A 12,820-nucleotide genomic window follows, 5' to 3' on the forward strand; every position below is an offset into this window, starting at 1 on the left:
CGGACCCTGGACGCAGACATGGCACCACTCATCGGGCCATGCTGGGGCGGCATCCCACATGCCACAACTAGAAGGACCCAAACTAAAAATACACAACTATGTACCGGGGGACTTTGGGGAGAAAAGGGAAAAATAAAATCTTTAAAAATTAAAACTGTATTGGTAAGATTAGTATGGGTAGTCTACTATGGGACTCTTATAAAAACTGCACAATTATATTTTCTTCCACTCCATGTTATCAGTGTTGCTTATTTATGTCTGGTTTGTCAGAGTTACAGTGTCTACACCCAAAAGACAAACAATCCTAAAGCTCAAAATTAATTTTTTTGCCTATATTTCTAATTTTGTCCAGAATGAAACTCAGCTCTTTCTTCACACGTGCTCCTTCATCTGTTTTCTCTCTCAGTTAAAGGTGCCGTCATTCACCCTCTGTTCACTGCTTTACCCTCTCACTTCATATTCAGTTGTCTAAAATGCTTTATTGTCTCATTCTAAAACTGTCCTTCGGGTCTGTCTCTACTTGTATAGCCACTGCCTTCAGCTTAGGCTTTCAAGATCTTCACTAGACTTTGCAGTTGCAGGTTTCTTCCTATACCACTGAAAGAAAGTGATCTTTCCAAAATAGCTGGGATTCTGTCTGCGCCATGCTCAAAATCCTTCAGTGGTCCCTGTTGCCAACAGGAATAGTACACCACGTGTGGCTCTGCTTCCTGTCTACCTCTCTGTCTTCGTTTCCTCTCACTTCCTTCCATCCTCTGCACTCCCCAGCATAACCTTCCAACTTCATTGTACCCGCTATTTCATATGTCTTTATACCTCTAACATTTCTGTCACCTCGGATGACTTTGCTTTCTTTCCTTTTTTTTATGTAGATAAGCTCTGTATCATGCAACTCAAATATCACATTCCCTATAAATTCTCCTCAGCAGAGTTGCTCTCTATACTTTCTGTGCTTCTAACAATTTCTGTTCTCTGTGTACCTGCCAGGATTCTAGATCATGATTATTTGTTTACATAATCTGTCCCAATTTCCTCACATCTTTTTGAACTTAGTACCTGGCATGGTGTCTGGCACATTAAACACGATGCTCAATTAATGCTTTTTGAGTGAATTGCACTCCTGTTCTAAAAAATACTCTTATTTTTCTCAAAATCTTACTTATTTTTTTCTCTATCAACTATGGTAGGTACTCAGTGAGTGATGATTTCTGGATGTGTTCATTTAATTGATATTTATTGAGGGTGTACTCAGAGCACCGCCCTAGGCATAGATGTCTGTTGGTCTCCTCTCTTGGAAGAGGCCTCTTGCTGAAAGAAAACTCTGACGTTCCTTAAAAGATGTGTCCTACCTGGGAGTGCACTTCCTTGCTTGTCATTGTAAAGCTTCATGCCCTTCACCTCCCACTGTGAGGAACGTCCTGCCAGAGATGGAATTTCTCCACGCTATTTTAAAGTTTAAGGGCTCTTTGAACTTGATCTTCTAATTCTACAGATACATAAAGTCAGACCCACAGATTAACTCAAAAGAGTCTGACAGCTCTGTGTTAAAACAGCATCACTGTACCGTTCACTGTTCTCATATTAAAGAAACATAGGTTCATCCCAAAAGTCAAGCTTTTAACTTCACACTCATTTTACAATTTGGTGGGTTTTGGTGTTTTGTTTTTTTGTTTTTTATGGCAAGAGAAGTGTATTTCTAAAAGTGGAAATTGACTTCTTACCCCTAGTGTGAACCCAAAAGAACTGTGAGTGTTTTGGCTGATGGTTTACTCAGCTCCACCCATTCTTTGTTTGCTGCCTGGGTCTGGACCACCTCTAATTTGCCCTACTCATTAATCATCTCAAGTCCTTGTATCTTAGCTACTCAGCAGACCTTATCTTTCAACAGTGTAGTTCATAATATATTGAAAAGCTCTTACCAGGCAGTCTTCCTCACCTTTGGAATACTTCCCACATATACTAGCCTCCTTCCTTTACATGTTTATTGTCTACACTCCAGGTGTTCACACTTTTTTCTGGTAAAAGTATAGGATTAGTATTTCTAGGTAGAATATTTATTCTGGTCAATGTATCCTTGCTGATGAAAACGTTCCATTAGTCGGTCAACACCTCTAACTAGATTTTTGTTGGAGAGGCACATCTGTACAGCTCCTTTGGGGGCTGCTGCTTAATTGACAAGGCAGGAAAAGTCATCATGGTGTAGAAATGCCATAACTGAGTCTTGGTGTCATTTCCCCCATTTTATAACTTGCTCTAACTTCTTCTTTTTAACTTTCAAAAACTTTTGTGATTTTATTTCTTTCCACCTTTATCTGTCTTTGAATTTTACCCTACCTAGCCCTACAGTCCCACTTGCAAACACCTCCTGTAGTCGAGCTATCCATCCCCCAAGCTATAAAGGTCTTTTCAGATTTTTTTTTGTTCCCTGCTTCCTCTGTACTTTTTGCTTAAGCTAGTGCTTTTTGTCCCCATATCTGAACTTCTCCAAGAAAACTGTTAAAATCGTCCATGTTGGTATTAACCCTTATGACCTATCTCTAGTCACGTATTGGTGTCCTCTTAATGTCAAATTATTTATGTAGCTCTGCAGCAAACATGAAATGGGCTTTCAAGTTAGATGACTTGAATTCAGGTCCCAGTTTCACGCCTTACTGAATGAAACACCTTCGGCTAGTCACTGAATCTCTTCATTTTTTCATCCATCACATGAGGTAACAATAATTCAAAGAGTTGTTAAGAGAATCAAATGAGACACCATATAGAAAAGTGATTTGTAAATGATAAAGCTCTATGTAAATGTTAGATAATCTTAGACTTGAATTAAAATATGGAGTACTTGGGAAGGTGTAGATACTGTCCTCTTCATTTCTGTAGACTCCTGAGTGATAACACTGTGCTTTGCTCAGATGAGGAGACATCAGAGTCAATTTGATTATGAATTTCTTGCTAGATACAAAAAGGAAAAGCTCAACCTATTTGAGACATACACTATTTGCCTTATGCATGTAACCTGAGTTATTTATAGTATCACTAGATAAATTTAGTTTTCTTGAGTTATACAAGACCATATTTATTACTTACATTTCAAAATGAGTGATATTAAATTGTCAAATATGGATGCTGTTTTATTTAGAAAATGTGCAAGGATAGAGTTTCATCAGACAATGCTTATATTTTCAATATCTCTAGTAAAAAAAAAATTGCAGTTTACCTATTTGTTTTAGTAATACTTGTGTTAACACTTAGAAATAGTTCCAACCAGAGTGCAAACTGGTGCAGCCACTATGGAAAGCAGTATGGAGTATCCTCAGAAAATTAAGAATAGATCTACCATATGATCCAGCTATCCCACTGTTGGGTATTTATCCAAAGAACTTGAAAATGCAAAGGCATAAAGATACTTGCACCCCTAGGTTCATTGCACCATTATGAACAATAGCCAAGACCTGGAAGCAACCTAGGTGCCCATCAAGGGATGAATGGATAAAGAAGATGTGGTATTTATACACGATGGAATACTCAGCCATAAGAAATGATGAAATCAGGCCATTTGTGACAACATGGATGGTCCTTGAGGGTATTATGCTGGGTGAAATTAGCCAGAGGGAGAAAGTCAAATACCGTATTATCTCATTCATGAGTAGAAGATAAAAACAACGACAAACACATAGCAATGGAGATTGGATTGGTGGTTACCATAGAGGAAGTTTGGGGGAGGTCAAAAGGGGTGATTAGGCTCACATGTGAGGGGATGGACTATAATTAGATTTTGGGTGATGAACATGATGTAATCTACACAGAATTTGAAATATCTTACAATGTACATCTGAAAGCTATATAATGTTATAATCCAATGTTACTGCAATTAAAATAAATAAATAAATAAATAAATAAACTGAGTGAAAACATATGAGGAAAAAAAAAAGAAATAGTTCCAACCAAAGTGATTATATAATTTTTGAAGGTTGGTAAGTCTTCCAGAATTGCCTCTGCCTATGTTCTCATCGTCAAGGTTAGGGTTTTTTTTGTTGTTGTTCTTTTGAGGAGAATCTGTTAGTTCATTCTGTTTTAAACTAATTAGACAAAACACATTAATAAAGGTATGAGGATTTATGGAGTTGAAATCACAATAGCCTTTTTCAAAGTACTGAGAGTACTGTTTGCAAATTGTAATTTTGCTGTCCTGTCAATTTGTTGTCGCAGCATTGATGGAGCATTTGTTTATATCTTTCTTATGATGGAATGATAGTGTTTGTAAAAATTATGAATATTCTTGTTACATAGGGGTTTTGTAGAAGTTCATTTTAAAAAATTAGTTTGTAAGAAATGAATATAATTGCATGTTTTTCCTAATTTTTACTTCAAGTTGTTATGTTTTAAAAAACTCTAATACACAGAATATATGGTGAATAATTCTTTATATAGCTTTACCATCTAAAATCTAAATTGATATGGAGTACATATGCGTAGTCCTTTGGCCTTTTACTTAGTTTTTCTTTGTCAGAATTACAAATAGTTGAGTAGCCAACAGGTGATAAATGTTCCATTAATCTTTCTGACTTTCTAGCTCCTGAGCATGAGAATTGCTGATCAGTTACAGCAGTTGTCTCTTAAATGAGCTTTTCACATCTGCCTCTTATTTCATTAGTTAACTGTCTGCCCAAAGATCTGATAAGATGGAATACTAGTGCCTTTTTACAGCTTGTTCTGTCTGTCTTTACAATAAGGATAGGGTCGTTAGAAGAGTGGGCACAAAAGAGTATTTATCCACCACCTACAATAAATATACATGCTAGTGTCTAGAAGGCATTTGAGACTGTTTATTGAAATCACCTTAAGAAGAAAAAAATAAATGGTTTCGCTTCAACTTCCCATTTAGCAACAACTAATGTAAGACCATGGCATTTCTTACTGTACAGTGTTTTTGCTGATTGCGTTTGTCCTCACATAAAAAGAAAAACAAACCTATTAATTAAATTATTTAAATTTTTCAAAACACTGAAAAACTTTTAAAAATACATTTTAAATTAGTGAACATCATGATTAACATTGATTAATCCTTGGTTACATCTTCCTCTACGTTGGCACTTAAAAAACTACTAATCATGATCTGCTTTCTTATTATATAAAATGTTATACAGCAGTCATCCTTTTAATTGGAACAAGTTTTGATGAATAATTAATGTTTAAACTGTTTATAGGAAGAATATTTTCTTACCTGTAGAATGGGAATAAACTGTTTATAGGAAGAATATTTTCTTACCTGTAGAATGGGAATAATAATGGTATGTCACAGCTTATAAATGAGAATTAAAAGAGACCGTGTACATAAGGCACTTACAGCAGTGCCCAGGACATAGTAAGTGATCGATGAGGAGGAGCCTTTAGTACATACGTGTTAGTACGTCTATTCCTCTGAGGTCTGTTTAGAGACTGCGGAAGCAGAACAATGGAAGATTTCATAAACGTTGCTTAATATGTTAATTGTGTGTGAAATTCATTTTATTATCTTAAAAACCACTTAACAATGGACAACCTATGGGGAATTACCTATGAAGAAATTATTTTAATTTTGTCTTTTGGAAGAAAATTTAGGTAAATCTTCAATGATTCTTGTAATTCACTCCAGGAGACAATCACATAGCAAAGGTCATTGGAATAAAAGCAGCTCTAAAAATTTTGATAACCATCTTCCAGCTTGTTTAAATATAAGAAATGCCTTAACCAAATAAATAACCGAAGCATGAAGTCAATTTTTTAGTATTTTTAAATCTTTTTGAATATCTGAATATTTTAAAATTAATGCTGTAAATATATGTGTTGGTGAATGTTTCCATTCATTTTATTTTAGGAGTTCTATTTGAAAAAAAGTTTTTATAAATTAAAACTATATAATGAATTAACTGGGAATGATGGTTTCTACCACTGTAACTTCATTTTGTTCTAACCTTTCTTTCCTGTAGGCCTCGTTTGTATGAAGTCCAGCACGTCTGTGGTTGAGCTTGTTATGCTGCTTTGTTCTCAGGTAGGAAATCACATTCACTGACTACGTTAAACTACGAGAGGATTCTTTTATGTCACTAACAATAGGATGTAGGTGCATATATATGTATATGTTTATATATTTTTGAAACTTTCATCTATTACCCCATAGCTGAAGAAAATAATTTATATTGAGAAATATGGTGTAAATGGTCTTACAATGGAAATATTTTTCATCTCCCTTCTCTTTTTAGCTGTTTTATAGTTTCCCACCCTCCCTATCCTTCTATTGTCCTCTATCTTTTTATATATGCAAATATACATATATTTGTGATAGATATTTTGATATCCTTCTTTACAGCCCACCGTTTAAAAATGATACAGTAGCATTTGTAATTTTGATGTTTATTGCTAATTACATGGTGTCTTCTTCTCTATTAGATTAGAGACAGTGAAAACTAAGTTTTTTTCAGTCAGTAACCAAAGTATTTAAAACAGCTCATTAGGGAGTGGGCGTTGATGCAATGCCTTGCTGCTTGCCTTTCTTTAAAATGTAATTTGTATGTGTCAGTGTACATTCTAAAAATCTGCTTATGCTATTTTTCTTTAATAATCAGAATTAAAAATAGAATTGAATTGTTGGGTATTGTTTGTTTTTAGCAATTATAAGAAACTAAATATATATACACACACACAAAAATATTACATGTTTCTGATAATGGAAATAGGGACCTAATGGTCTTTCTTCTTGCTGCTCTGTCAGGTCTCCTAGTGATCTTGATTTTCATCTAAGTATTAAATATTTTATAATATGAGAATGAAAAAAAGAGCTTATATATGTTTGTAATAAGTAGTTGCTACATTTATTCCTGGTTTCCTCACTAGAAGGAAAAATAAATCTCAACTGTTTCTAGTTACTGACCTGAGATCTGCCCCCAAACACAGCTAACTCTGAAATAAACAGCAATATGACTTCGTTTGATCCTTAAGAATATCAGCAAAAACAGAACAACCGAAAACTTACCTATCGATTTCCAGTCTTCAGGTTGACTTTCTTCGAGAACATATTCACAGGGAAATCATTAGGTACATTCCCCCCTTTTCAGCCAGGACAAATACTAACAAGGAAGAAGTTGAAGAAAACAGCATCCCTGGCAGGAGTTGATCTGCAGGGCATTTGAAAGTCGTGACCTGATGCCAGAGTCCTGAGTTCGAGAGACGTTCTGGGAGATCTATCCGGAACTTTTAGGTTCTTGCTGATGAACGTTTTTTAAAAACGCTTTTATGGAAAAAAAAATAGCTTAAAATTCCTTCTTCCTTAGCTCTGGGTTTCACTGCAGTTGAGAGAAATAAAGAGGAATGTAGCATTAGGGTCTAGTGTCTTTGATGGCCTCATCATCTAATCATAGGTTTAACATTACTCATTTGCTGGCTCCAGGAATTCCTGTCATTAAGGGCCCTAGAGATGAAACTTTGCCTCAGATATTGATTGAAAGGAAGAGTGAGAAATTTAAGCTCTCTATGCAGTACACTGTCTTTCAATGTTTCAGCAAAGCAATATTATAAACATGTCTCTCAGTTTGATTTTCTAGTTGAATTTTTCTAAATAATTCAGTGTGTTTAAATATTTCATGCAGTTGATTGATTAAATATACCTCATTTAAGTGACTTAAAAATGTATGTTTGAAAAAAAAAATAGCTCCAATTGTGTTTTTATTTTCTGTTAAACTGAAATGCTGCTTCCCTCAAAATACTTTTAAAGAAACAAATGAGTAATCTTCCTTCAGTACAATTTAGGTGGGAGGAGTTTACTATTTTACTGTGAAATTAGCTTATAAACCATCTTCCTAGATTGTTATTTGTTCCAAGGAAGTATAAAACCTTGTTTTAAGGACACAGAAAAGAAATGGACGTCTTCAAAATTTCTTAAAATTATCTGCCGTTTTTGTCTACTATGCAAATTCAAGATGATTTATGTCCTGTTTTCACCCATTAGCAGGGCAACCATGGCAGTAGCAGACTTCTGATAAAGAGAAATGAATACAGTTAATGGTGCTGTGCAGATTGCTTGGCACAGCGCTCTCCAAAGCAGGGTTTTCTTCTGCAGGCCTTAATGCATTTCTCCAGCAGTGGAGTGATCCCTGTAGAATCAGCGTGGTTCTCTATGCTGTCCTTGTGCCAAGGCAGAAGGCAATCCTGAGGAATCTTTAAAGCTGCAGAGTTCTGAGTTGTTTTTTTCTTTTATTTTACAGTCAGCGCTTCACAGATATTGATAGCTTCATGTTATGATGATGAGTAGTTATTAGTACTAATAAAACAGTTGAAAATTTTGATGCACTATATATATTTTTTTCCACAGTTGAGAAATACAACTAAGATATTATCCACACTGATTTAATTCTTGGTTAAAATAAGTCTTCAATGCAAGTGGAATTTTCCAGTTTATTTATTTGCTGAAAATATGCTTTTCTTTTTCCAAATTTAGATAAACCATCAAAGGATAAGATTTTGTTTGGAGCGAATAGGTAGCTAAGGATTGAAAAAGGAAAGGAAAAATCAGCATTTCCTGCAGCATTTTTCTTTGATTTGCTGCAACACATTAGATGCTTTTATACTTGTGCTTTTCCTTTTGGAAATTTCATGTTTACTACATGTTATTAAGAATATCAGCTTTTCTTTTCTTCTTATCTGAGCTCCTGAATAAACTTACTATCTTGTGGTTTGTGTGCAAAATATGGTCTAAATTTAAATGAGATCATATTACAACCGTCTGAAGGTACTTGTCAAGGATAATTTGGTTCATATGGACAGCCTTTTAAACTCCCAGGGACATGCCATCCAGTCTACCCCCCAGTGGAATGTTACGTCTCTGTAGAAGCCATATTTTAAGTTTTAAGAAACTATTAACATTATCATTATTTTGCATTTATTGTTCCACAAATACCCAAAACATTTTTTACTGTATTGTGGCTACTTTTCTTTTCCACTTAGATCTTATGACACAAAAGTAAATTTTAAGAAGTAACTATTTGTTCTTCTTCCCTTTCGATTTGTATTAAAGTTACTCTCAGTTGCATCTTTTTTAAAAAAAAAAATTTGTTTCCTGTCATTTGAAAGTAAAATAAACTGAAGTAAAATAATTATTATGTATTATTTGGACAAAATTAGTGTTTAATCGGTTAAACAAAGGTTTACTACAGAATTCTTCAGTATATCACAGCTTTGATACTGTCTTCTGCCAACTTTTTTTTAAGTTTTATGATCAGATCTGGTTTAGATGCTTTACATTATTCTATATGTGTACCTTATTTTTCCATTACCTTATTCTGAGTGTATTGTGTTCTTTGATGAATAGCAGATTTAGTTTTCAAGTAAACATTTTTGGGTACTATAATAGTTTCTAATTATTTCCAGATTTTTTTTTTTAGGAAGTCTCCATCAGAGGTACTCCAGGAAAAATTGAGTGATGTTATCCCATAGGATTTCTTTAAGTTTTCATAAGTAAAGCTTAGCAGATGTCACTTGTGTTTTTCTGTGCCTTATCTGTCAATAGAAAATGTTTTATAAATTGAGAAACTTTTATGTAAAAAATAATGTCTCTCAGTACTTAAGCACTTTCTGACTTGAAGCACTGATTAAGCAAATATATACTTAATAAATCATTTTTATTCTCATTAAAAACTCAAAAACATATAAGAAACATAAAGTAGAAGTCCGCCTTCTAAGTCCCTAGGATCTGTGTATGAAGTTACTAGCATGAATTATTTTGTGGTTTTGTTTGCCTTTATTCTTTTCTAAATACTTCATATACTTAAATAAAGAAGATTTTAGTGACTTCGCTGATGTGATCAAGGCCACAACCCAGAACTTCTAAACACAGCACTTACAAAACAACCACAACTGAAGAACAATCTTTCTTTTTCAGATGATTTGGACTTTGAACTTTTAAATTTTTCATATTTTTTCCAGTCTAATACAGTTCAGTCAGCTGGTACAAAGGAAAAAGACATCCTTCTCTTCTGACTATAATAAATGTAAGATTGATGTATAAAGACATAGCTAAAGTGAATATGGAGGCCGACTAAAGAATATGCATTCTTGAGCACTCAGTACTGAAACGGTTGTTGGTGTGTACAGAAGATTGTAAATGTAAGAAAACCTGGGATGGACTAGATTTTTTTTTTCAAGCCTCTTTGGAAATATGAAATCCTAATTATCTTGATGAAATTATGTCACATTTAATTATTTAGTGGCTACTTTTTTTTTTAACATTGTGATGGTTATTAAAGATTTAGTGATACATTCTCCCAGTTCTTAAGGAATTTAGTGTTATCTATAAAACTTGCCCATTATGTGACTGAATTTGAAATAAGTAAAGATTTAAAAATTCTGGCATGATATTTATTTATTTATTTATTTTGAGAAAGATCAGCCCTGGGCTAACTGCTGCCAAGCGTCCTCCCTTTTTTTTTTTTTTGCTGAAGAAGACTGCCCCTGAGCTAACATCCATGCCCATCTTCCTCTACTATATACGTGGGGGGCCTACCACAGCATGGCTTTTTGCCAAGCAGTGCCATGTCCACACCTGGGATCCGAACCGGTGAACCCCGGGCTGCCATGAAGCAGAAGGTGCGAACTTAACTGCTGCGCAACCGGGCTGGCCCCTGGCATGATATTTTAAATTGAATATGATTATTTACTACCTATGTCTGGTTCAGAAAATTGAACCTATGAACCAACAATAAGGTTTTTGTAGAAGGTTTTATTGAGATGGACTAACGATGGACCTCTTAAAACTAATAGGCTTACTATGCGGCATGAGCAGGGAAGGAGATGCAGGCCAAGGAAACAGTCCAAGGAAAGGTCTGGAGAGAAATGAACCTGTTCCATGCTCACACCAGTGACCAGCCTCATTTGGAGCACATCAGAAAATAAGAAGCCAGACTATATTTATTTGGATTTATTTGGTTATGTAGGGGAATTGCCAATTTCCAGGCAATGTGTGAAACAATATTTTCCTAGAGGGCATTTTTTAATATCAAATATTGTAGTATGTTAATAGAACAGAATTGAAGTTGATAAGAAATTTTGAACTTGTGAAGAGTGTTGGGTAGTTCATGGTCTTTGGCTTTACAAATTCTGCCTCTAGTTTTGAAAGGAATAAAGTCACTGTTTCATTCCTGAGTATCTTACAAATCCCGCCTTTTTCTCTGGACAGTGCCTAACGCCAACTCTCATCTGTGGTGTGATGTCATCTCAAAGTTAAAGGGGCAAGTTGGGCGTTTAAATTTTTTTGGAGTTGCTATAATTATTTCATCTTTCTTGCCATGAAGTTTATAATATTTCCTAAGAATAAATAAAAGTTAAGCAGGAGATTGAAAAATATGGTGATACATAAAGACTGTTGTCAACTTGGGTCATAATAAAGATTTCAAATTATTATAAAATATGGGGAAAATTATATAGTAAGATGTAGGCATTTTGAAAAAAGAAAGAGGATATAAATATGAAATGGTCATAAAAATCTATTTAATTTATCTTGGGTAGAATGTCTACTGAACAGATACAAGAGGGCAGACTCAACTATCTGTTATCTACCCCATTATTGATAGCATCCCTCTTGGAAGATGTAGTCAAAAAGAGAAGACAAAATTACTTTTGATCATTTCCATGAAGTCTCTTATTGATTTCTTTTAACTCCTGGAGAAGTTAGCAGGTATTATAAATTTTAAAATAAAATAAAAATTCAACCACTTTTATGTTATAAAGTGTTTTTTCCCTAAGCTACTTGTAATGTATATGATACTGGTAGATGATATAACACTTTCATCCTTGTATATTTAGTTCATATCCAACCCAAATTATAAACAGAGAAGGAAAATGATGGATGAACAAAAGTTCTGAGCTCATCCGTGTGAAAATGGTAAAATATGAAAGAGAAATGAGTGTCCTTTTCTCATGTCTGAATTTTCATAATTCAACTAAAATTAGGACAAGAAGAAGTCAGTGAGCCTTGGTCGGCTGCAGGATGACCCTTAAGAGTGCTGTCATTTCTGTGGCGGAGCAAAGGAAATGTACCAAATTCTGAGGCAACCAGATTCCCCTGGAACACTGCTTGCCCACCTATCTCCCTGACCTCAAACCCCTTTCCCTACCTTGCCACCGTATCCACCCCTTTCCTTTCTTCCCAGTTGTTTTGGTTTGTTTGTTTACCCATTTTTGTTTTACTGTGTTTCCATTATATAAATTCTTCAGACACGTTACAACTTTGAAAAATAGCAAAAAAACTGTTTATGTATTTCACAGTCCTACCAATATTATATATCCTCTTGCTTTTTGGCGGATTTTTTTCCTTTGTACTATGTGTATTTCAACATGCTTTCTTTTTATTACCTATCATGTAATAAGTAATTTTCTGTGTCCTCTTTTTCTTCCACTGCGCGTTCCCTCATGATCATTTTTTCTGTGGTTTTGTTGTTGTTTAAATAACTATAGACTCACAAGAAGTAGCAAAAATAGTACATAGAGTCCTATGTACTCTTCCCCCAGCTTCCTCCAATAATACCATCTTATATAAATGTAATACAGTATCAAACCAGGAAATTGATATTGGTATAGTAATGTTAGACTACACATATTATTCAGCTTTCAGCATTTTTACATGCATTTATTTGTGTCTATATATAGATCAATGCAATTTCATTCTTCATGTTGATGTAACCACCACCACTAACAAATTACAGAACTATTACTATTACCTCATATCTTCCCAGTTATGTCAAACTCTTGTCTTTTATGAAGCTTTTCTGGATGATTATTATATGGCTCTAATCACTCC

The 12,820-nt window shown here is 34.5% G+C and overlaps 1 protein-coding gene across 13 annotated transcripts in view; it reads left to right on the top strand.

Annotated features, from left to right (window-relative positions):
• NBEA (neurobeachin) overlaps positions 1-12,820 on the top strand; it is a 671,317-nt gene that overhangs the window by 322,344 nt on the left and 336,153 nt on the right. For all 13 annotated transcript variants that reach the window (XM_070240236.1, XM_070240226.1, XM_070240227.1 and 10 more), the window contains one exon: positions 5,964-6,025. In XM_070240236.1, coding sequence (XP_070096337.1) covers positions 5,964-6,025 — 62 coding nt within the window. The remainder of the gene's footprint in view (positions 1-5,963; positions 6,026-12,820) is intronic.

This window comes from Equus caballus, chromosome 17, assembly GCF_041296265.1.
Source record: "Equus caballus isolate H_3958 breed thoroughbred chromosome 17, TB-T2T, whole genome shotgun sequence".
In the NCBI taxonomy this organism is placed as follows: Eukaryota; Metazoa; Chordata; class Mammalia; order Perissodactyla; family Equidae; genus Equus; species Equus caballus.